Below are 23,764 nucleotides of genomic sequence, written 5' to 3'. Positions count from 1 at the left end.
TTGTAAAAAAGCAACATTTAAATGATAATTTATTTGCTTTTCATAATACGATACATGATACCGAGGTAAATTCACGTTCAAACTTGAAGGCATGCATGTCAATTGAATTGGAAAGCTTGTCACCATGCATCTCTAAACAACATTGTTGACAGGGTAAGCTGTAGAATCGACCTAGAAGCCTAAAGGTTGACAAAGCTCTCTGAACCACTAGGCCAGTCCTCTCAACTCCAGACGTGCGTGGATCAGTTGATGTCAAACTGTGATAGAAGCAAGACATCACAGGCTGATGTCCTAACCTGATTGACAAAAAAAAACAAATGAAAAAGAGAAAGGTTATAATTAAAGGAAAAGGAAATGATCGAGGCAAAGGTTATAATCGAAGGAAAAGAAAATGATCAAAGCATCATCAAACCAGAAATGAACTCTGCCAGACCAGGATGATTTGTTTTATTCTTTGTTCTCTTTCATCACTTTTCTCTTTGTTTAATCCCTTAAAATTTGAGGTGTTTCTACTAAAATACATGTCAGCCTCTAAACTTCCCACGTTGTTCACTCGCAGAAGTGGAAATACATCTCCAATACGTTTTGAAAGCTCGTACAAGATGCACATGTGAGACTCAGTGGCTACATGTAGCATTACAAGCCAAAAAGCAAGGCAACAGATAGCATGAAGATTTCTTTATACAGCCCATAAGCCGACCACTTCAGAAGGGTCCACAGAGAGACACAGTCAAATAGGAAGGGACATTCGTGCTTTAGGAAGAGACGAATGTGTTTGTTATTAGGGGGAACACTGAAGCTATCTGTATAGATAGATTTCAGAATCTTGTTCTAACAATGTTGTGTAAGTGTAGAACACGACTTCTTTTGGTTTAGATCTATATTCTTCCTCTGATTGAGGTGTCTGACGATCAAGGCACTCAAGTGAGATATCCTGTGGCAAGGAGTAAAATTTACACTAGTGCAATCATCTCTAAATGCATGGCGAGGAATTATGCATTCTTGTGGTCAGCACTTGAAGAGTTCTCAACTTGTAAGCATTTAAAAAGAGGTCCTAAGTAGGACATGAATACAGGAAGTATGCCTTTGATAATTGCAGCTTCAGAAATGGAAATTGGGGTTTTCTTTCCAAAGCATGATATGGAGAATATTGCACCAATTTTAGGACAAACGAGGTCTTAGGAAGAGAAGTGCGTCATTTCAAAATTTCTAATTAGCTTCAATAGCAAGAGATTAGCAAATGAGTAACATGGAAAGCTTCTCAAAAATTTAAATGGGGTAATATGTATTTGCTTGATGTACCTGAAGCCCTAAACATATTTTTAAGTGTTCAAAGTAGAAACCCATTGAGGATCTGAAAACAGAGTGAGAGGTTTCGGGAAAGCCAATCAGGTTGGGTGCATCAAAGCTTCAATGATATAAGCATAGCAATACGAGTTTTCAATCCAGCTACATTATCAGCAATTAGGAAGGCAAAGAGATTGTCAGTAGTGTTGGTTCAAGCGTTCAGGGCCAGGCCCAAACACTTGCTTCCCCATCTTAGACATCTTTCAAAATTTCTTTTATTCTGATAAGTGCATCCCTATAGGATAACTAAATGAAAATTTTGAGAATTGGAAAGCTGTGGAATTTAGAAGCAACAGCCAAGCCACATGACTGGTGTCTTAGCACCAAAAATATTCAACTAAGCTTAATGTCAGGAACACCCATAAGCAAGCATTAAGAATTTCTGAGAGAAGTTGAATGCTATGGAACTTAAAGCAGTTAGCAAAAGCAAAAATCGACCTACACAAGTGATGTCTTAGCATTGAAAGTATTGGACTCAGCTTAATATCATGAATGCCCAAAAGCAAACAGTAAGAATTGCAGAGGGAGTAAGCAAACAATGAGCAACATTTTCCCAGCAGAATGGACTAAACCCACAAGGATACAAGAGGCAGAAGATTAATCCCAGACCCCCTCAACATAAGACAGTTCTGTAAATGTGATGTAAGAAATATACAGGTGTCATACCTTAACAATGAAAATAAATGCCAGTGAGAATTAAAAAGAGCAGTCAACACACCGTTAGCTCCCACATGTACACCAAAGGTGCAAATATAGCACCAACAGTTGATAGTATTCTTTTTCACACGAATATCACAGATAATGCATGCAGCTTCACAGCAGTAAATTCTAGTACAACGAAGTATATCTACTAGCATAAAGAATTATGCTTCCTCGGCACTGTCATTCATTTAATTTTGTAATGTTAAGTGTTATTTGAATTGGAAAGAAAAGCACAAGCAGCAGCTATTAATCAATTTTGGAAATTCAGAACGGATACAGATAAATACCTTGATTCCAGCTATATTAAACTTTATACTCAGTAACATGCAACCATTTTGTTGACGACCATTTATTCCCTTGTATCACAGGGCAGCCAGCTGTTGAAAACCGAAATACAGAACGTAAATACAACACATAGGACCAGATTTAGACTTGATCACTACATAGAAAAAAGGGACGCAATAACAGGTGCAAGATAGATAAATTAATATACCAAAAGAAGTCAAATCACAATAAATGAATGATACAATAAAGTTGGGGTCGCCATTGTTCTACATAGTTTTCACAAAATACCTCCGTTTTGTTTTTTTGAGAAATTTTTTTTCACGAGATACTGACCATGCAAACTTGACGGATCAAGTGTGGCATCAGGTCTCATGCTCCAGAACAACAAGGCATCTCCCATTCTTGGCCTTACAGATACCCCAGTTTTCGCACAGTCAGATAACTCATCCCACCAAGGTACCGAACTGCTGTTTACCTTGGATGAAGGAAACACAGTCTCTCCCCCCTTTTCCACATTTGTACTGTATGATCAAGAGTAAAATCAAGTGTGATTTTTTTTTTTTTCACTACATTGTTTGGAGGAAAATTTTTGAGCAACAACCAGAAATACAGCTAAACTTACAGATACATAAGCACGGTAGCTATTCTTTGACCACCATTTTTGGTGTTGAATTCATCAAGAAAGTAGTCAAAATGGGGTTCATATTTCTGTCCAACTTCATAATGGAGAACTTGAAGCCCCTCACCATGTTCTGAAAACAAAGCTGGTCTTAGTACAAAATATGTACGCTATGCGAAGAGAAATCTTGAGATCTAAGTCTCCATCCAAAATTGAACCTTAAAGAGACATAAAAATTCCATTCTATGTCAACTGAGTGATTTTGATACCTGTTGCTTACCCCTTAAGACGCCCCCACCTTAAAACACAAGATATCAAGAAATAGTAACTAGATTGCAAAGGTCAAGAGCTGAATGTCAAACTTAAGCTATATGACATGCAAACAGTCATAAAATGAAATAACACCAAGTGACCTAAACATAGAGAGCTCACACATAATACAGTTGCCTTTAAGTAAGAAAACCCCATGTTTGCAGATGACAACTAACATTCTTGGTTTTCAGCTAATAGACAGCCCATGCAAGAATCAAGAACAACAAGTGATTATGTTTGTCTAACGACACGAAGAGTTCTAAGCTACTTTAAAAAACATATGGCTACTTCTACTTGTCTGCACCTATGAGGCTCCTCAAGCAGCACGGTCCCAAATCAGACAGCACAGTGGAGCTTAGGCATTATTCTGGCAGCAGCAACATTTTAAAGCTAATGCAAAGTCATGCAACTATGCAAAGTGGATGGGGAATGTTTAGGTTATATGCAGAATATGCATTTGCTTTTGCACAATCTCATTGTGTAAGGAGCATCGTTTTAATTGTTTTTCAATGTCCAAAGTAGGTTACCCGTATAAATATTTTGTCATTCTCAACATACAGATTTGTACCTAGGCCCTTCCATCAGCAAGTAAAAATTTCATCAGATGGAGAGTCAAACTACATCAAAAGCAAAGGAAGTGTGTTCCATCGCACAGATAATATGTCATTACTCCTTCCAAGGGCAACCACATCTAAATTAGCTATCCTAGCAACATGGCTAAAACGATATGTTTCTGAGCCATTAAGGTCAAGAATCCAACCCCTGAAATTCTCAAGAAGTGAATCATATTTGCTCAGAAATGTAAGTTCCAAGAAGAACTGCCAAAAACCCTAAAGAGTCATAAGCAGCTCCTTCGTCTCTGCAGTACTGACCAAGAAAAATTGACTGGACTTAAAAAGTCCTTTAGGATATTTCCACTACGATCCTTTTGAATATGTCATCGGCCAAACCTAAACCTCAAGTGCCCTTCAGGAAGCGCATTCTACCCAACACTAATAAAACTCAATTTAGCTCCTCACTGCATGCCTCTTAAGTTCTGATCTCAAATCAAGTCGTCCTCTAGGATCCATTACAAGTTCATAACATTTTGGGACTAAAAGCCAGACTCTAGCCTACTCTCCTGTATGTGCCTCCAATTTTGCCTTTTAAAGACCTTCAACTTTGCTACTTAGGTTCTAGAGCCTTGATAGGCACTTTTATGGTTGCTTGCTTGCTTCATCCACTGAATGAGATGTTTTTGGTTCCCGCTTCTATGCAACCACGATGATGAACATCATCATCATCAATGCTTTTTCCTAATTAATTGGGGTCGGCTACACGAATCCTAGTCCGCCATTCTGCTCTATTTAAGACCATACCCTCAGTGAGACCATAAGTCCCCATATCTTTCCGAACTACTTCCAACCGCGCCCTTTTGGACCTATCCTTTTCCTTTTTAAGTCCTTCCACTTGAACTAACTTGCACCTCGTAACAGGTGTTGTACTTGGTCGGCGCCACACATGGCCAACCCATCTAAGTCTACTCTCTCTCATCCTGTCGCCTGTTATTACCACCTAAATTCTCCCGAATGGATTCATTTCGAATTCTATCCCTTCTTGTCTTGCCACTCATCCATCTCAACATCCTCATATCCGCTACACTCATTTTACGGGTATATTGTTTTTTGTCCGTCCAACATTCAGCCTCCTAGATCAAAACTAGTCTCACAATTGTCCTATAGAACTTGCCCTTCAACTTCATTGGTATGCGACGATCACATAAAATTCCAGTCGCACATCTCCACTTCACCCACCCAGCTCCAATTCTGCGTGCGACATCTTCTTCAATCTATCCAATTTCCTGAATTGACCCAAGATATAGAAAGTGCGGTCTTTTTTGTACTTCCTGGCCATCAATCTTAACTACTTCCTCACTCTACTCATATTATTACTAAATTTGCATTCCATATATTTTGTCTTAGTTCGGCTAATTTTAAAACCTTTGGACTCTAGAGCATCCCTCTAAAGTTTTAACTTTGTGTTGATGTCGTTTCAGGTCTTATCGATCAAAACTATGTCATCTACGAACAACATACATCAGGGCAACTCATCCTATAGGTGCCTAGTCAAATTGTACATAACTAAGACAAAGAAATACAAGCTCAATGTTGACCCTTGATGTAGACCTATTGTCACTGAAAACCACAATGATGAACCAGCTATTCAATTGCGACGTTGACTTCTAGGATACTAGTAGTTACAGCCAGCACAAAAAAATGGAAATTCTCAACAAGTTCCACCAAAAATACCTTCCCACATCAGATGATCAATGAGTGCAACACATTAAATCGATTTGCAATCAAAACAGGAATACAATTACAGCCAACTTTGGTGATTAGTCCCTCCAAAAAGCTGGAAACCTCAACCAATTAATTCCACACCACGTGCTTGCCTCAGACATGGCCATGCACTGCACCAAATGCTTGCAAAGGCTCAAGTTAACCATATTTATTGTATCTTCAGTAATCATTTTTTTTTTCACAAATAATTAAATAAACACAATTCAACGTCCAAATCGAGGCCCCAGAAAGGCCCATTTTCTTGACTGCATTTGGTAAGAAGATCGCAAAGAAACTTTTACAAAGGTCAAGGAGATAAAAGGAAAAATAAAGACGACGAACACTTGGTCAGTTGTATACTGATCTTATGGAACAAGCCACCATTTATAATCATTTATGATGTTATATGCTCTGTTTTTCCATTACTGTGTCTGATGGAAGATCAATGAAAAAGTGTATAAATGGCATGTGCACACAAGGATGTGAATATCTGGTGCTTGTTCTAGCTTGTGAGTTCGAATGATTATTGCCAATGCACTGTCTACATGTATCTTGGATATGCATAACTGCATATGCATATCTTGGTACACTTTTCCCCTGGAAGCTTGGTCGTTTGGTGATGATCATTCAATTAAAAGAGAATAAAAGGTACAAACAGCTCCGTCAAGAACACTAAACCCACCAAAGAGGCAAAACCCATGAGCGATTATGGGACTCAAAATGACACAAACTCCCCTTCTACAATTGCACATTTATATACTCACTCGACTTCTCCACTCTAACAAACATCATAATCTATTCCAAGCCAAACTTCCCTGTCCCTCCCTTGCTTCAAAGTTCGATTGAAATCCCGCAAATAGCCCTTCCACACCCTTTCAGGTTCCCTTAGTCATTTCTGGCATTAAAAGATCTCTTATTGTTCATCTCATAGGCTGTGTTTGATTTGAAGAAGAGTCTGCTGCCAAAGCCGCCTCTTCCACTAACTTCAAAAGCCACCTCTTCCATGGGTAGTGTGGAACCTACATCTTCCAAAGAAAATTTACGCTATTTTGGAAGCAGCAGGAAGGCACAACTTTCCAAAACAGAGTAGCACTTCCCATTTAACAAACATGGGAACCGCTACAGTACTGGAAGCCGTGGCTTCCAATAATCAAACACTCCCTTAAGTTCTTAACATGCTCTAGGATGATGGAGTCAACATGCCCCAACTCACAATATATCAAAGAAAAATGACCTATACGTTTGTTGTATCAAAGGAAAATGACCTATACGTTTGTTGTATCAAAGGAAAATGACCTATACGTATGTGATGCATACCATTAAAGCCACGGTTACTAAAAGGAAGTCATGGAACATGGTACATAAAGTAATTGAAGTAAGCGAAGTTCCAGAGAGATCACTCATATAAATTAATGCTAAGAATAAACACGACCAAATTAATGGACAGGAATTGAATGGAGAAGCATAGCACAAATGACCAAACTAATCATCACAGCCACTTTTTGTTCCTTCCTTCCATATTTAATGTATGAGATATGTCCTCCTAAACAAATATTGTATGAAAAAATTAAAATACAAAAGAATTACTCGACAAATAAAATGAACCAGCTGCTAATAATCACGATAACATCAAGAAGGTTCATCCAAATACTGTACCTACGGGAATAAAGGTAAAATCTGCAATTCGTTTCTCTATGCTCTGTATAATTTTATCTTGCCCTCTCTTGAGGAACATGCCCGAGCTTGTCCGCACTCTACAAACAAAAACAAAGAAAATCAATCAAGAAATGCAGTCTTCATGAGATATAGTTTCACCTAGAATTTCATAACAACATAGGTGGAGAAAATCCAAACCTGCTGTCCTTACTCTGACCAGTGGTACTATCAACAACAGTTGACTTCTCCATATGTGGCTTTGCAAGACTAATTAGGTACTCACACTCATCCTTTGACTGTTCAATCAAACAATTAAGTCATTAATTTAATATTTTTAAGTATATATTTGTTATTGTAGACGTACACGAGGAGGGTGCAAAACCCACAAATTCAAAAGTCAAAACATGATTTTCAGCCATTGTCCACAAATTCGGCCCCCAGGCTGCCTAGGTGGCTGGGAGGCCAAAACACCTAGGCCAGGGCACCCGCTTAGGCGGCCAAGGCGCCACCTAGTCAGCACCTTGGAGCAAATTGGTCGAAGACAGAAAAAAGCCCTTGGCCAAGGGCAAAAAAAGTAATTTCTGCCCTGAAAAGGGCCGAAAAGAGTTTTGGGGGTCGAGCCCCAAACCCCTATGCGCCTAGTGCCACCCAAAAAAAAAGCGTAAACACCCTTAAAAAATTAAAAAAATAGTTAAGGCCTATTAAAATGGCCAAAGGCTCAAGGCCCTTCTTTCTCGCTCACAGGCCATGTGCTTTCTCTCTCTCTCTCTCTCTCTCTCTCTCTCCATATAAAAGAACTAAGGAAGAAGAAAAAGAACGTGCTCTCCAATTGTTCGATGTGAGGTCTTTCACTATCACAGTCACACACATGGACCCATAAGCTCTCGCTCTACATATCATAAGAAGAGAAAGAAGACAGTGACCCTCCAAGTGTTTGATATGAGCCCCCCCTTCTTCACTCTACATATAATAAGAAGAGAAAGAAGACAGTGACCCTCCAAGTGTTTGATATGAGCCCCCCCTCTCTCCTCCTCTCAGGGACTCATATTCTCTCTCTCTACATATAAATAGAAGAAAATGAAGAACAAGTCCTCCACGTGGTCGATATGAGACCTCTCTATCACACACACACAAAAATGTCCCCCCCCCCTCCAACCGCAAGTTGTTTCTGGGAACTGGCCTCCATATTCTTGTATTCAGCTAAAATGACCTTCTCTTTTTAATCATGATCAAACATGTTTTATGGTCACTACCGATCAAACAAAAACAGATATTTTCTTGTCTCTCATTTCTTTTCCCGATAAATCACTCAACTCAGCTAGTACAACCCCTACATCATACAATGAATATACAAATGAAATACACTTACATAATCTGATCGAATCTAACATTCCCCAGGAGAATGCCTTGAAGAACTATAACTCATAGTTTACCAGCAGATAACTAGTGTCAAGCAATTTCATGGCCTTTGTGAGAAGGTTTATGATCTATAGGATGAAAACAATATTAGATTGTGATTTGTGACAACTAAACACAATATGTAGCACCTGATCATGAAGATCATAAATTACCAGTCTAGAAGCAATCTGTGCATGCACCAAGGTTACCATAATTGTGGCCAAGGTTATCACAACGTCGCACTAGATGACATAACTTTCATGTCAGTTAAGCTTGCACAAATTATAAAATCCCACTATGCACTCAAGAACTCGTGGATCTATGTTCTACTTCCAATGATGAATTAGAAATAATTCTATATTTCTTATTCACCATAAATCCACCCCATCAATGTACAATCACATTATATCCTGTTGGTGTATACGAACTAGGCCCAAGTAGATCACAATGTACAACGTATCTCAAAGCCTGACATTTTCAGAGCCATTATGTACATAATTTTGCGCATAACGTTTCTATTTCCACATTAATTTTGATTTATTATAATTACAAATTTTCAGTTTTTTGGGGATTTTGCCTTTTTTTTCTGAATTTTCCCAACTCCTTGATGGACAAGCACTACTAGGGCAGGTCCATTCAGACTCGCTCGAACACGATTCAGACAAGGGGGGAGTCCCAAGCCCAAGCCGAGCTTCAAAACCTTGATCTTGATTCTTTAGGAGTGGCTCATTTGTCCTAGGTTTTTCATCTGAATCCAAGTTGAGATGCTAGCCAGAGCTCCAATAGCATATCTTTTTTGCGAAAGGTTAACATAGACTTTAATGAGCTTGACTAGCAAATCTTCCCTTTTGATATGTGCATGAGTTGAAGAATCACAATCTCCTTCTAACTCGAACAAAAAATAAGTGAAAGGCCTCACTCAAAGCAAGGTGCCACAAAAATTTAAACTATTTACGCAATGCATTTAAGGTCGAATACCACCACATAGATCCAAGACCAATAAACCTGTCCAAGATACTTCACTCCCATATCCAATAGTGTGCGGATCACCGTGCAGTATAGACATCTAAGCAGCAGTCCAGTAAAACGATATATTCTTTTCAAGCCAGACTTTTTCAATTCCAAAGCCAATGCTTCATGAAATTCCAGTGCAGTCCAGGACACCATTTCTCAAAAACAAAAACCTAGAGATCTCTTTCATCAAAACTCAAATATTGGAAACCTTGAACCAACCATGTAAAAGTTTAGGACATCTAGGCCTTAACCCTATACTCAATGTTCCAAAAATGTGACCTAGATGAAGGTATATGAATGGAGTAGATTAAAATAGCTTCCTTCATATTGTTCTATAATCTGTATAATCCAGAAAGTTTAGGATGTGATGACTGCAGGGATGGGAAGAAAATACCAATTGAAAGGAATGGAGAATAGTATTGACAAATAGAACAATTGGAGAACATGAGAGAATGATCTGTTGCATTCATCACAAAAGCTGTAAATTATGCATACAACTACGATACCATCGTTCCTATGTAATGGATGAGACTGCCCTCAACAAATACGACTACACCGTCAATGCAATATCTGACTAATACACAAATCAAAGAAAAGAACAAAACACTCTTATAAAAAAAAAAAAAGGAAACAAGTAAGCTACATGGAAAACCAAATTACAATCCATAATCCAAACATTTTGGATCCATCTAATGAGCAGAAAACTCATGGATTATAAAATCATGAATACCTTAACAGTAGAAGCAGAAGCAGAAGCAGAAGAGGTATGGATTATGGAAAAAATTTGACGTCCAAAGAAAGATATAAATCACAGATAGAAACTAACGGAAAGCGAGTTTTATGTTTCTTTTTCCCCAAAGTAAAATGTGAAAAGCGATCAGCTTCAACCAAGCAACCAAAAATGTTTTACAGTGTCCAAATGTAAACTCTTGTTCAACTTATATTTATAAACTGAACTTTTTTTGAATCAGATTACCACCTTAATGGGACTAATCCATAGAAAACCATATACATTAAAACATCTACATATTCAGCAACACGTAAATTGGGATATCCAAGTTCTGAAAAAAAATTCATGCACATATAGCATATACATTTAAAACATAAATATAAATTGAAATTCAGAATAATTAAAAAATTAGAAGGGGAAGAGAAAAATAAAATGCAGATTTCGATCATTTCATTTAAAATACCAAACAGAAATTTTAAAACATTAACAATTAAATCAACAAATAAAAGGGCATATACTCACCAAAAAATTGTGAAAAAGAAACGCTCGAGGCTCCCAAGACAATATTTCAGTCCATTGTTTTCGCTCTTCTCTACTGTAAAAAGCAATTTAGAAAAAGAAAACAAATCAATTGAAAACAATACAGGCCATGAAAGCTCCAGCGAAGAAATTGAATAAACATTTAAGTAAGGTAAAATTAAATGAAGATTACACCACAATGGAGCTAGAAAAGGAGGATATTACTTACTCGTTTCCATCCTTCTCAAGATGTACAGTAGTTCGTTCAATGGGTTCGTGTGATGGGGTGGTAGAAACAGGTAGAGAGAACATGCCAAGAGCGAGAAGCATGAGGACCATGACAGAAAACATGACAAGAGCAGCGAGAATTAAGGTTTGAGTGGACCGCCTGTTTGAGTAGGCCTTGTGATAACGAGTTCCTTTCGCCATGACCATCGCAGGTTCAAACCAGAGAGAGAGAGAGAGAGAGATGAAATTTGTGAAAAATTGGAGATCTGAGAGGAACAAGAAATTTGTAACAATTTGAAGAGAGAGAGAGAGAGAGAGAGAGAGAGAGAGAAATAGAGACAATTGGCGATCTGAGGGATGTGAAATTTGTCACAATTTGAAGAGAGAGAGAGAGAGAGAGAGAGAGAGAGAGAAATAAAGACAATTGGAGATGAGGGATGTGAAATTTGTCACAATTTGAAGAGAGAGAGAGAGAGTTGCGAGAAGAAATCGTGACAACTTGAACTTTTGGGCTGCATGCACTTGGCCGAAAGAGAAGGGTTCCCCTAAATATTAGACAAAATTACTGAAAGAAGTCCCTACCTTCTTTGTAAATGCCGTCCGAATCCCATTTTTCTGTTTTGTTTTTTGGACGCCATCTTTCATCAAATCAACCACCCCTGTGACCAAGAATCAATTTCCAAATGCACAATACTCTCAAGAGATATCAATATCTCTCTGGCCAAAAATAATTGTGTAAAACTACAGTAAATTTCAAGGTTTAAAAATAGTTAAGTGACCCACATTGGCCCTCCGAAAGACTGGTCTAGATCGGTGGATTGGTGGTCCATCCTAAAGAACTGACAAATAAAACATTAAAAAAATCAGGGGACATAAAATTTAAAGAAATACTAGAAAAATAAAGTGGGAGCAGTACGGTTCTGTCATAGAACCAACTGGTTCCCGATATTTAGGTAGAACTAGACCAACCTCGATAATTCCTGATTCAACCTTATTGGTTCCAGTCCAATCCATTTGATTTTTAAAACCTTTGTAATTTTTATTATAAGAATTTCAGTATACATGAAACTTAGTCATCAATATGCAATTTTCAATATTTTTCATACTGGAAAAATCTCTAATAGTTAACTATAGGAATTTGGCAAAAACAAATATTAAAAATTCTCTAAAGGTCATTTCTTCCTCCCTTATTAGCTCAAAGGGTATGTTTATGCTATTTGCTTGCGAACCGATCTCACAACAATTTACGCCTTTAAGTTGTTTTAGGGGATCCTTGATATTGGTCAATGTCTCATACTTTTAATATGAATATGAAACAAACCTAACTTTTTTCACTTCACTTTTTTTTTCGCAAAGTTTCATCCGATTATTTAAGGGCCTAAACTCATGAGATGCAATCTAGGTATTGAAAATTCTTAAGATAGCGCGATAATCTATTTTTATTTCTAATTATAAATTTTTAAACTCTAAAAATAATTCAGATCAAATAGATCTAAATACATAAAAATATTGAAAAAGGATATTCCAAGTAATATATTTACAAGATGTACTACTTTTTAAAACTTAAAATCTATTTTTTTCTCCTTATCTATACATCTACATTATAATGTATCTACTTTATATAAACGGTTAAGAGAGGAGAGAACCATTAGTCCACGTTCAACTTTACAAACAAGGGCGTTGGTGGCATCACAAAATAGTTAGGGGCACATTTGACGAACTCAGAATTCCAGGCTTTAGTCGTGTTTGTCATAATTTTGTTTTGTGTATTTAAAATAATAAAGTAAAGCCAAAAGATTTTCTTACTCCCGCGGGAGTGAATCATCTATTCATTCCCTTGGGTATAACACATGTTAAGTACATCTTTTAAATCTCAAATTTTGTGGATTTAACCTCTGCAACCCATGAACTAATCTGAATAAAAAAAATCCAATATAAACATAATGCCTCAAGAGTGAGTAGAGGTCATCCAATATTTGAAGAGCTACATTTGAGTATCACAAAAAAAAAATTTAATTTCTTTTCTTTTGAAAATAATCATCTGGTAGTTCTCATGTAGTTTCCAAAATTTTAGACTAAAATGAACTTTCTAAATAAATATTTTGTATGAAGGAGTAAATGCATAGTATACTTCTACGAAAGCATGAAATACCTGCTCCACGTGAAAAAGGGCAACCCGTCGACTTTCCGCGTCCTGACAGGGAAAGAAGAGCCCAAGGTTTTGTAGTCCGAATTCCGAATGCGTGGCGGCGAGTTTTCATGGAAAAGGTTCTTTATTCTTTGGACCCGGTTTTTATGCCCCTTAATACATATATTTTTTAGATTGATTTTAAGCCTTGATTTTTAAAGACATGTAATATCTAACATGTAGATCATGAATATAAAAAGTTAAAATTAAAATTAAAATTAATAATTTTAATAAAAAACCATTTGAACCACTAATTTCCATTGTTTTCAAATGGAAAGGATGCGGTTCAGCCCCATGAAACAATTTTCCTTATTCTTTAACCCGTGGGTCAAAGAGAACCGACGTTTTTTTTTAATTTGGATTTTATAATAATTATTGTTTTATAATTCATTTATGAAGACTGTAGGAGTCGTACAAGACTTTGGACTTAGCTCGAGCCTGACATGACCACAGGTGTAGGACAGCTATTATTATTCATTAAATTTGGAATGAATTACTTGCCGTAGTGTTCCTGCATGGTGTCCTTTTCTTTTCATGTATGCACATTGAAGAGAGTTTGTGAAGGTGAGATTGTGAGGTACGGCCGTGTGCAAATAGGGCTGCAGCAGTATCAAAACAAGGAAAACCTTATTTCAAATCTTATCGAAAATTGTGTAGCTATGGTCTTGGAAAACCTTCAATTCCATTGTTTATGTCTTGGATATTATGGTTGTGAAAAGAATTAGGATTTTAAATTCTAGAATGGAAGTTATTGTAACACATTATTTAAACCATCTATTTTGCTCTAAAAATAGGTGTTCACAAATCCACTAGATTTTTGTTTTTTTTTAAATTTAAATTTCACAGTCGATATTGAAAATTAGTTTTAAATATATGGTAGAGATTTCTAATGCCCATTGTACTTTAGAATTCGAAATGAGGCTTTACTTTGTTTTCGTAAAGCCTAGGCTTTATAGAAACTACGTCCCTTGTTTTTTATTTAATGGCTCGATATCTCTCCCGAGATTTGATTTACTCTTGGATATGGCCCTGTTTTTTTTTTGGAATGTGGGAGTGCTTTTCTCTATTTTTGTCTAACTTATAACTCCTTTCAATTCACGTGCCATGGATTTTTTTCTCCAATGGGACTCTCTCTTTAGCCTACCCTTTATTGTTACTCTTTCTTCTTCTTTTTTTTCTTTTTTTTTTTTTTCAAACATTGACACAACCCATCCAATAAATCAACCCTTTATTCCTATCTTTGGCCTTCTTAAAGGGATTGTATATTTTATGTGGAAGAAAAGTGTATATTGTACTTACCATTGTCATATATATTGATTACAATATACATATTCTATATTAATCTGGTAGAACTGGGACTCTTCACATTTTTCACTAGTATTTTTTAAAAAAAATCACTGGGTGGCCTGTCCAATCCACTATTTTAACAATTCATATGAGGAAAGCCGGTCTAAACCTAGAAGGCAAAACAATAAAATTATAGAATTGGGGTGGTGGGGATCTTGATCGTCTCTCCGCCTCTCTAGTGATTCTAATCCATATCCATGATCTACGTATTGATTTTTTTTTTTTTTAATACAACAATCAACCCCAAGATATCCAACGTAAAATTGCACAGATTTCAAAAAAAAATTTGTTGATTTTTTTTTTTTTGACAATATTATTAAAGCTTTATTAATCATTCATAGGTTACAACCAATCAGAAAGGGAACCATATGAAGTAGACAAATTATGCATAGATACCCATCGGTTTGCCAATCCATTGACAATGTCACTAGCCTCCCTCTACACGTGCTGAAATGAGATTTGGAGACCCTCACACAAATCCATAATATTTAGCAATTTCCTCCTCAGGCTCCATGGTGGTCTGGATATTTTATTGCACTAATTTATCACATTCACATAATCCTCTTCTACAATACATGGGATTCTGATATTCTTTTTAATCACAATTTGAACTCCACACTCTAACACAGCCAATTCTGCTTCATTAGCCGTTACCTCCCCACAAGGGCCAGCAAAATAAAAGATCGCCTCTCCAAACGTAAAATTTCTCCAACTCCAGATAGGCCTTGGTTTCCTAATGAGCTTCCATCGAAGTTAAGTTTGATACTCCCTAGCATAGATAAGCTCCACCTACCTTTTAGTCTCATTTTCATTACTTTTTTAAACATCAAATTATGCAAATTAATCTCATCATCCGCTTTGGTCACTCCAAACCCTTCCTTTGTCATAGAGAACCAACTCCAAACCGAATGTAAAATTTTTCTTTTAACCAATTCCACCTCCAGAGATACTACATGGGACATCCACCGTTATTATTGATGGTCACATGGTAGAGAACAACCAAAATGGGGCTTGAGACACCCGTGTATACTTGTCTTGACTCTTGAGTACGATATCTTTTGCCTATAAGTATAAACCAATGGTTTAAAAAACGGATTGGTGATGGATCGGGCACCCAAAAAATCGATCCGGATCGGGGAATCGGGGATCCGGATCGGGAATCTGGTGAATCGGTCAGAATAAAGCTTCAAAAAAATCCAAAAAATTTATTAAAATTCATTATAAATATTGTTTTTTAGGAATTCAATAAGAAATGAGGGTACTCCATTAAGAATTTTCATGTTTTTGAATGAATATGCGAATTTTGATATGTTATTTCCCTGCATGAACCGCCATTCAGCATTTAATTTACATCACACAAAAGGATAAACATAGAATTATCATGGAATAAGTATATCAACATACATGGACTACAATAAAGCATAAAATTAGTAACATGTGATCTAAAAATAAAATGATAGACGACGTTGTTGTTCTTCTTGATCACGCTGGTGCGATTGATTAAATTTGTTTGACAATTCATTGATTCGATCTAAAAATGAATCATCGATATTAGCAGGCGTCTGACTATTCCCAAATCCCTGAGTGTTAGTGTTTTGTTGTGTTCCCAATCCAAAATCCTCGAAGCTTGTCCATCCTTCATGCTCACCTGCACTGTCGTGCTCATCCCTACACTGTTGCTGTTGGGACTCGATATGTGAATAATATGGCTGGGATAGGGTGGCTTCAGAATCATCATCTCTCTCATTTTCTCTTTGAATAAGATGGATTAAAAAAAAAAAAAAAAAAAATTTCAAAAAATTCGATCATGGATTAAAAAGAAAAAATCACAAATTTTCAAAAAATTCTATCATGGATTACAAAAAAAAAATCGATCATGGATTAAAAAAAAAAAATCAAAAATTTTCAAAAAATTCTATCATGGATTACAAAAAAAATTTCGATCATGGACTAAAAAAAAAAAATCACAAATTTTCAAAAAATTCAATCATGGATTACAAAAAATTCGATCATGGATTACAAAAAATTCGATCATGGATTACAAAAAATTCAATCATGGATTACATAAAATTCGATCATGGATTACAAAAAAAAAAAAACATAAAAAAATAAAAAATTCCATCATGGATTACAAAAAAAAAAAAACATAAAAAAATAAAAAATTCCATCATGGATTACAAAAAAAGAAAAAAACAATTCGATCATGGATTACAAAAAATTCAATCATGGATTACAAAAAATTCTATCATGGGTTACAAAAAAAAAAAAAAAAACAAAAAATTCGATCATGGATTACAAGAAAAAAAAACAAACATTTCGATCATGGATTACAAAAAATTCGATCATGGATTACAAAAAATTCTATCATGGGTTACAAAAAAAAAAAAAAAAATTAGATCATGGATTACAAAAAAAAAAAAAAAAAAAAAAAAAAAAAAAAAAAAAAAAAAAAAAAAAAAAAAAAAAAAAAAAAATTCTATTCTTCCGTACGGGACTCGCCGATTCACTGTACAGGACTCACCGATTCCGTATAGTGAATCGGCGAGTCACTGTGCAGAATCGTCCGGTTCTCTCTAAAACCGAACGATTCCCGTTTTTTTCACTGATTCGATCCCTCCATGGCGATTCTCGAGTCGAACCGGACCCGGTTCGACTCGGCGTTTTTTTAAACACTGGTATAAACCATCCCAATGTTCGCAAGGGGAGTTATGAAGGCCTTTGAGAGTACACTGTACAGTACTCATCTTACTAGGATCATTGGGAGTCATATTACACTTTTTATCTTTTTATTAGGGTGTGGTTTGTATAGAGCGGAGGTTCCAAACAATTAAAGTAAAACCCACCTTCAAATACTTTCAAGAAATGTGGTTTCAATACTGAATATCTTTATGATAGCTTTAAAATATATTTTTGTATTTAATTATAAATTTTAAAGCTTTAAAGATAGTGTATATCGAGCAAGTCTATGAAAACTTTTAAATTGATGGTCAAACAATGCGTTTTTCCAAAACTTGAAATCTATTTTTTTTTCATGTCCATACATGTTAATGTCGAGATGATCAATTTGTGATATTTGGGCATCAAAACAACTATTTCTAGTGAAATTATTGTGATAGGCTCTAATTTGATTGTTTAGAGCCTCGATTCTATATAAACTTTTTATAATGAGATATGAAATATTAAAAAATTCACAAACTTTTATTTGGGACTTGGACCCTTGTCAATCACACCTTTTGCGTGAGCCAGATTCATGTCTAACAGTCCAGCTATCGCTTTTGCTTGTGACTTTCTTGTACAAAAAGTAAATGATATCATTGCATACTTTTTTACAATGTTATCTAGCTAATTTAAAAGGGTATTCGTCTAGGTAATCAACAAGTTTATCTGATGCTCATCTGGTATTGAGCAATGCAAAACGTTGGTGTTATGTTGATGAGTCCATACTCTTCGAAGAATATTATAAATTATCTCGAGCTTTGTGGTTTTTCCAAAGTTGATGTGATGATTTGGGACATTTTCAGGGGTGCTATAATTTGGGAGTTTTGGTTGGAAAGGAATAGAATGACTTTTGATGGAGTATAGTTGAAACAAGGGATTAAATTTAGGATTTTGCATACATAGATGTTTTAGTGTCACTAAAGAAATTAATGTGACATCAAAACTTGACATTGTTATCAATTTGGCAAATCTGATCTCACTTTGTTTCATACAGGTTAGACATGGCAGCCACCTAGAATATGATGCTTCAAATTAAATTTTAATGGATACACTCTAGGCAAGTCAAGTTTGGCAGGGGTAAGCGGAGTTTGTATATATAATGGGGGGTTGATTATCTTATGTTATGCTGCCTTGTGGGGTATTGCGTCTACAAATCATGCAGAAATTGCTACTCTTGTGCAAGTAATTTAGAAAGAAAGATGCATTGTGAGATGTTGGTGATTGAAGGTGATTTTCTTAATGTTATTAATGGTGCACTAAGATGTCGAGACCATCTTGACATTTTAGATCATTGTGGTTGTAGGTTATGGAATTAACATCATCTCAGTCAGTAAACTTTCATCATGTATACAAAGAAGCAAATGAGTTCGCAAATGATTTGGTGAACAGAGGAGCTGCTTTGGATTATAGATTGTTTTGGGGCCATTTACCTGATTGCAAATTGTTTTAAATTATATACTATGAGACCATTTATATTGTTACAAGAATGTCACGATCACTCTTAGACATTAGATGTCAAATTAGACAGTTAGGGGTGTTTCACAAAGTTTTGTTTTTTTTTTTTTTTTTTTTTTTAATAAAAAAAAAAAAAAATTGAATCTAGTCAATTATACACTTACAACCACCCGATTTAAAATCTAACTGACAAGAGTGATTGTGACCTCTTTTACTAATTTTGTTTTTTGAATTGTGCTTTTCAACCTCATTTACAACTTCTACATGTAAAAGATTTTATAAAAACCCCAAGGCCACACTTTCTATGCACCTTACCCCCCAATCCAACTTTTTCTTACACTTTTTCCGCCAAAACAAACTTTCTATAGAGATACCCTCCGAGTAAAAAAGTTCATTTTTTTTAGATGAAAATGCCTTTCTCGTACACAAAAATCATTTTGGCTAGCTTTGACGTTGACTTTTGGAAATGTCCTTCTCTTACACCATCGCATTGCCAGACTGCCGTTACATAAACTTTAAGTGTCGGACTGCCTTAAGACAACTACCGGACCGAAACTAAGTATTGTCGGACTGCCTTAAGACAACTACCGGATCGAAACTAAATATTGTCGGACCGCCTTTTACATAGTGTTGGAGTCCTAGAATCTAATAACATTTACTGTCGGACCACCCTTTACATAATGTTCCTATTTTGGCGGGATAGAGGAGAGAGAGGCATAGGTAAGATAAAAGTAAGAGAAAGTAGTTTAGGATTTTATTTTTTTTATTTGGTTGGGGGTATTTGTATAAAAAAATGTATTTTGGAAAAAAAAGTGAGAAAAAAAAGTTAAAGATTGGTGTAAGTTGCATAGAAGTGTAATTTTGCTGCTTTTTTTTTTTCGTAATTTTCTCACAAAGATTCCGTACTTGTTCAATTTGACTTGGGACAGTTTTGATATGAAAGTTCTTAAAAGGGCCACATTCTGTATTCTATATCATAAAGTGAATGAACATTGGAAATTGGGTTGCCAGCTTTATGTATAGCATGCAGAAACTTATTTTTTTAAAAAAGGAATTGTTATTTCCGGTTCAGGAGGATGATGACTGTTATATGGATATCATCTTTTGCAGTTATTTCAGTATTGGGCAAGGGTTGAGCACAAGTTTTGGCCAAAATTTGCAAAAAATTATGTCTTATTTAACCTACAGTGTGTTATTTGGGCTCTGATTCTGGAAGCCTTATCTAAGGTTCTATGTTATATCATTTACACCAGGTGAGATATGCTAAGATCTTAGAAGGAGGTCAAGTTGATACTGTGAAGCTTGCCAGACATGGTGGGCGTGCTTATATGCCGCGCACACCCACAAATCTCTTCACTTGCACCTCCTTCCATGACTCTCATATTGTTCACCTAAATGCAATCACCATAGACCCACAGAACCCTAATCTCATAGCCATCGGTGGCTAAATGAATATGCTCGACTCTATGATATCAGAAAGTGTAAATGGGATGGATCTTCTGATAATGGCCACCCCACTGACTCCCTTCTGTCCACCTCATCTCATTGGAGATGGCCATGTCAATATAACTGGACTGGCCTTCCCAAAAGAACTTGGGTGAACCAGGCTATGCATATTCATCATCAATGGACAACAAGGAAGGACTACAGGTCTATAAGGGTCATGGTAATGCTGATACATTTGTATGGATTCAATAAAAAAAGACAAAACTGAATATATGGATCACATTGCGCTGTTATGCATTTGTAGTGGAATACCTGTACAGTTATGTGCCCTTTGGTCCAAAGGAATGGAATCCAGTATGGGTGATCCTAGTTCAGAGTTTGTACATTGTACTTCCTCTCTTATGAAAAATGAAGAGCATTTTCTTTATTTAAAAATATCGTATAAAAAGGATAGAGAAGAAAACCAATACATGGCAAGATTGAGGGTGATTCTAATTCTTCTTTTCTTTTCTTTTTCTTTTGATATGAATGGCGATTCAAATCTACAGCCATGATCTTTCTCTTTTCCAGTTCTTCCATCAAGGTGTCTTTTAAGTGGATTTATCTACTTGGAACAAGAATTCTCTCTTTGGTAAACTTTTTCAGATATAAGAAACAAAAATCAACATGAAATGCTATAATACATGTGGTAACTAGCACTGTGGATAGTTTCTTTTTGTCTCCTAATGTGACAGTTTTATGCAGCTCTCATTTCCTAGATCAGGATTTGATGCACCTCATGTTTCTGGAATTAGAGTTGTGAGCAATTGATACTTGCATTCTATACTAATGTTGTAAAAATTATCGGTTAAATATAAATGAAGTTGACCACAAAATACTTCTTATTTCTTCTCCTTTGATGTCCTGTCCTTTCCTTGTTCATTGATGGTAGAGATATCTTATAACTCAAGCGTTAGTAATGATAACCTCTGGTTCAATGCCATTATTGTCCTCGGAAAGATGATTTGTGTGACATTAGTTGGTGGTGGTGTTTTGGATTTCATCTATTGAATTGCAGGGAATCGCGCACTCGCTTTGCCACCCTTCGCGATGTTATAATGCATATATTCCCATCATCAGAGAGAAAAAAGACCCCTCTCTCTCTCTGACACACACTGAATAGGTCCATCTCTCTCTCCTGATGGCCTTTGGGGTTTCAATCCGGCTCCCAATTAAACACGGGTTTGTTAGAGGAAGAGCTTTCGGCTATTTTCCTGACAGGGGAAATGGATCCTCCTTCCTTGACTCTTATGAATACTCTCAGTTGTTGCAGAGTTGCAGAGACATAGAAAGCCTCAAAGCGGTCCATGCCCAAGTTGTTACAGCTGGTTATCAGAGCAACATGTATCTCGCAGCCAAATTGATCGAAATATACAGAGATTTCAGTGGCTCCATGGAAGACGGGCGCAAGGTTTTCAATAATACGACAGAGAGAGATTCTCAGTTGTATAACGTATTGATACGAGGCTATACAACCCATGGTTCATATATGGAAGCCATTAGAGCCTATGATGAAATGCAAATGCAAGGGTTGAAGCCAAACCATTTCAGTTTCCCATTTGTGCTCAAGGCCTGCTCAGCCATGGGAGACTTGGAGAAAGGCAAGGAAATTCACAGAGATTCTATGATGGCTGGCATGAATGGTCATACATATGTATGCAATGGGCTTATAGCCATGTACGCAAGGTGTGGAGACCTGACAAATGCTCGTCAAGTCTTTGATGAAATGCCTGAAAGAGATGTTATTAGTTGGAACTCCATGATTGCAGGGTATTGCCAAAATGACCACCCGAAAGAGGCATTGGAGCTCTTTCATGGCATGTTACTTGGATTTAGAGAGGGACTTGATGGGGTAACCTTAGTGGCCATTCTCCCTTCGTTGAGCCAATTATCAGCCTTAGGTCACGGAAGGTGGGCTCATTGCTACGCAATAAAGAATGGCTTCGTGGTTGATGTGGTCTTAGGCACTGCACTGGTAAACATGTATGCCAAATGCGGTAGATTAAGTGTTGCTCGATTAGTGTTTGATCGCATGGCTCAAAGAAATGTGTTTTCTTGGAACGCATTAATAGGAGGTTACGGTGTGTATGGGCTTGCGTCTGATGCATTAGGGACATTCTCTCTCATGCTTAAGGCCAACATTAGCCCCGACGCTATTACTTTTGTTTATGTTTTGTCGGCCTGTGCGCATGCGGGCTTGGTCGACGACGCTCGACAGTGGTTTCGGGCCATGCGCGATGACCACTCGCTCGAGCCATCGGGGGAGCACTATGCGTGCATGGTCGATGCATTGGGGCGTGCTGGCTTGTTCGATGAGGCCATGAGTATCATCAATAGCATGCCCTTTGAACCGGGGGCCGATGTTTGGGGCTCATTGCTTGGTGCTTGTCGTATACACAAGGACGTAAGCCTTGCAGAGATAGCGGCAGAGCGTGTTTTGATGCTTGACCCGTTGAATGCAGGCCGATATGTCCTCGTAGCAAATATATATGCCGCTTCGGGGATGTGGGATGAGGTAGCTAGAGTGAGGACTTTGATGAAAGAGAGAGGAGTTAGGAAGCCTCTAGGGTCCAGCTCGATCGAAGTTAGACATAGGGTCCATACATTTGGAGCCAGAGATGAGTCCCACCCTTTCTCTAACAAAATTTACGAGAAGTTGACATGGTTAGAGGGGGAGCTTAGGGGCATGGGTTATGAGCCAGACGTGAACTCAGTATTGCATGATGTGGGTGAGGAGGAGAAGGGGGAGATGGTGGCTAGGCATAGTGAGAGACTGGCAATTGCCTTTGGCCTTATCTACGCGAGCCCTGGCTCGACAATAAGGGTCACCAAGAACCTTAGGGTATGTGTTGATTGTCATAGTGTGACAAAGATGATATCCAAGCTAGTGGGGCGCGAGATTGTGGTTAGAGACTCGAACCGCTTCCACCACTTCAAAGGTGGGGCGTGCTCGTGTGGCGATTATTGGTGAGGGTTATGTATAGCGGGTTCCTGGTTTGTGTTAAATGTTGGGCATGATTGGAGACAGGCGCCTGTTATAGATGATCGCGAGGCCTGTTGCAATGTATAGGACATGGGCGTTGGCTGCTTGGAATGGACAAGGAATTTCGGTTGCTAGAATGGATGTTGTGGGTGTGACGTGAGACATGGCTCGTTGCATTGTAGGGTCCGAATTCGAGGCATGGAATTGCCTTGGGGAAAATCCGAACTGTTGATTTGGAGACTTAGACTGGCGTTCTGAATTCTGATAAGGATTTGTTCCAAGAGGGATGCAAGAGCAGAGGGGGCAAATAAATTACCTTTTCAACTTGGTTTATAGTTGTCACTTTTATGGGATGAATAATCTTTTGGGGCATGGATGACGGCTCTTGAATTGAAGGGTTGTTGGTTTGAATTCGCTTACATAGATATAACATGTTTACAATGGTTTCATCTGCCGAAAA

General features: G+C 37.1%; 2 protein-coding genes across 3 annotated transcripts; one reads left to right on the top strand and one right to left on the bottom strand.

Annotated features, from left to right (window-relative positions):
• LOC18424194 (putative prolyl 4-hydroxylase 3) lies at positions 1-11,650 on the bottom strand. 2 transcript variants are annotated; one of them, XM_088847714.1, is made up of 8 exons: positions 11,130-11,650; positions 10,904-10,976; positions 7,438-7,535; positions 7,240-7,337; positions 2,957-3,086; positions 2,668-2,855; positions 2,337-2,426; positions 1-296 (listed from the first exon to the last, which is right to left on the bottom strand). In XM_088847714.1, the coding sequence occupies exons 1-7, from the start codon at positions 11,333-11,335 to the stop codon at positions 2,353-2,355; spliced, it is 867 nt and encodes a 288-aa protein (XP_088703840.1). In that variant the 5' UTR covers positions 11,336-11,650; the 3' UTR covers positions 1-296; positions 2,337-2,352. The 2 variants fall into 2 exon arrangements, with proteins under 2 accessions (XP_088703840.1, XP_088703841.1); XM_088847715.1 differs by lacking the exons at positions 2,668-2,855; positions 2,957-3,086.
• An 8,251-nt stretch (positions 11,651-19,901) lies between these two features.
• On the top strand, positions 19,902-23,764 carry LOC105421798 (pentatricopeptide repeat-containing protein CRR2, chloroplastic). The gene has a single exon (XM_011630623.3). The coding sequence runs from the start codon at positions 21,463-21,465 to the stop codon at positions 23,290-23,292; it is 1,830 nt and encodes a 609-aa protein (XP_011628925.2). The 5' UTR covers positions 19,902-21,462; the 3' UTR covers positions 23,293-23,764.

The sequence above is a fragment of the Amborella trichopoda genome, chromosome 9 (assembly GCF_054954075.1).
Source record: "Amborella trichopoda isolate Santa Cruz 75 chromosome 9, AtrichopodaSantaCruz75HAP2 v2.0, whole genome shotgun sequence".
Classification (NCBI taxonomy): domain Eukaryota; kingdom Viridiplantae; phylum Streptophyta; class Magnoliopsida; order Amborellales; family Amborellaceae; genus Amborella; species Amborella trichopoda.
Note: the sequence above shows the minus strand (reverse complement) of the source record. Positions and strands in the feature narration are given on the sequence as shown.

Coding starts and splice junctions, on each gene's coding strand:
- LOC18424194 (XM_088847714.1), bottom strand. CDS start 11,335: ATGGTCATGGCGAAAGGAACTCGTTATCACAAGGCCTACTCAAACAGG. Junction 7,338..7,437: donor GGTCAGAGTAAGGACAGCAG/GTTTGGATTTTC, acceptor TTTTGTTTGTAG/AGTGCGGACAAGCTCGGGCA. Junction 2,856..2,956: donor GCTACCGTGCTTATGTATCT/GTAAGTTTAGCT, acceptor TTGATCATACAG/TACAAATGTGGAAAAGGGGG.
- LOC105421798 (XM_011630623.3), top strand. CDS start 21,463: ATGGCCTTTGGGGTTTCAATCCGGCTCCCAATTAAACACGGGTTTGTT.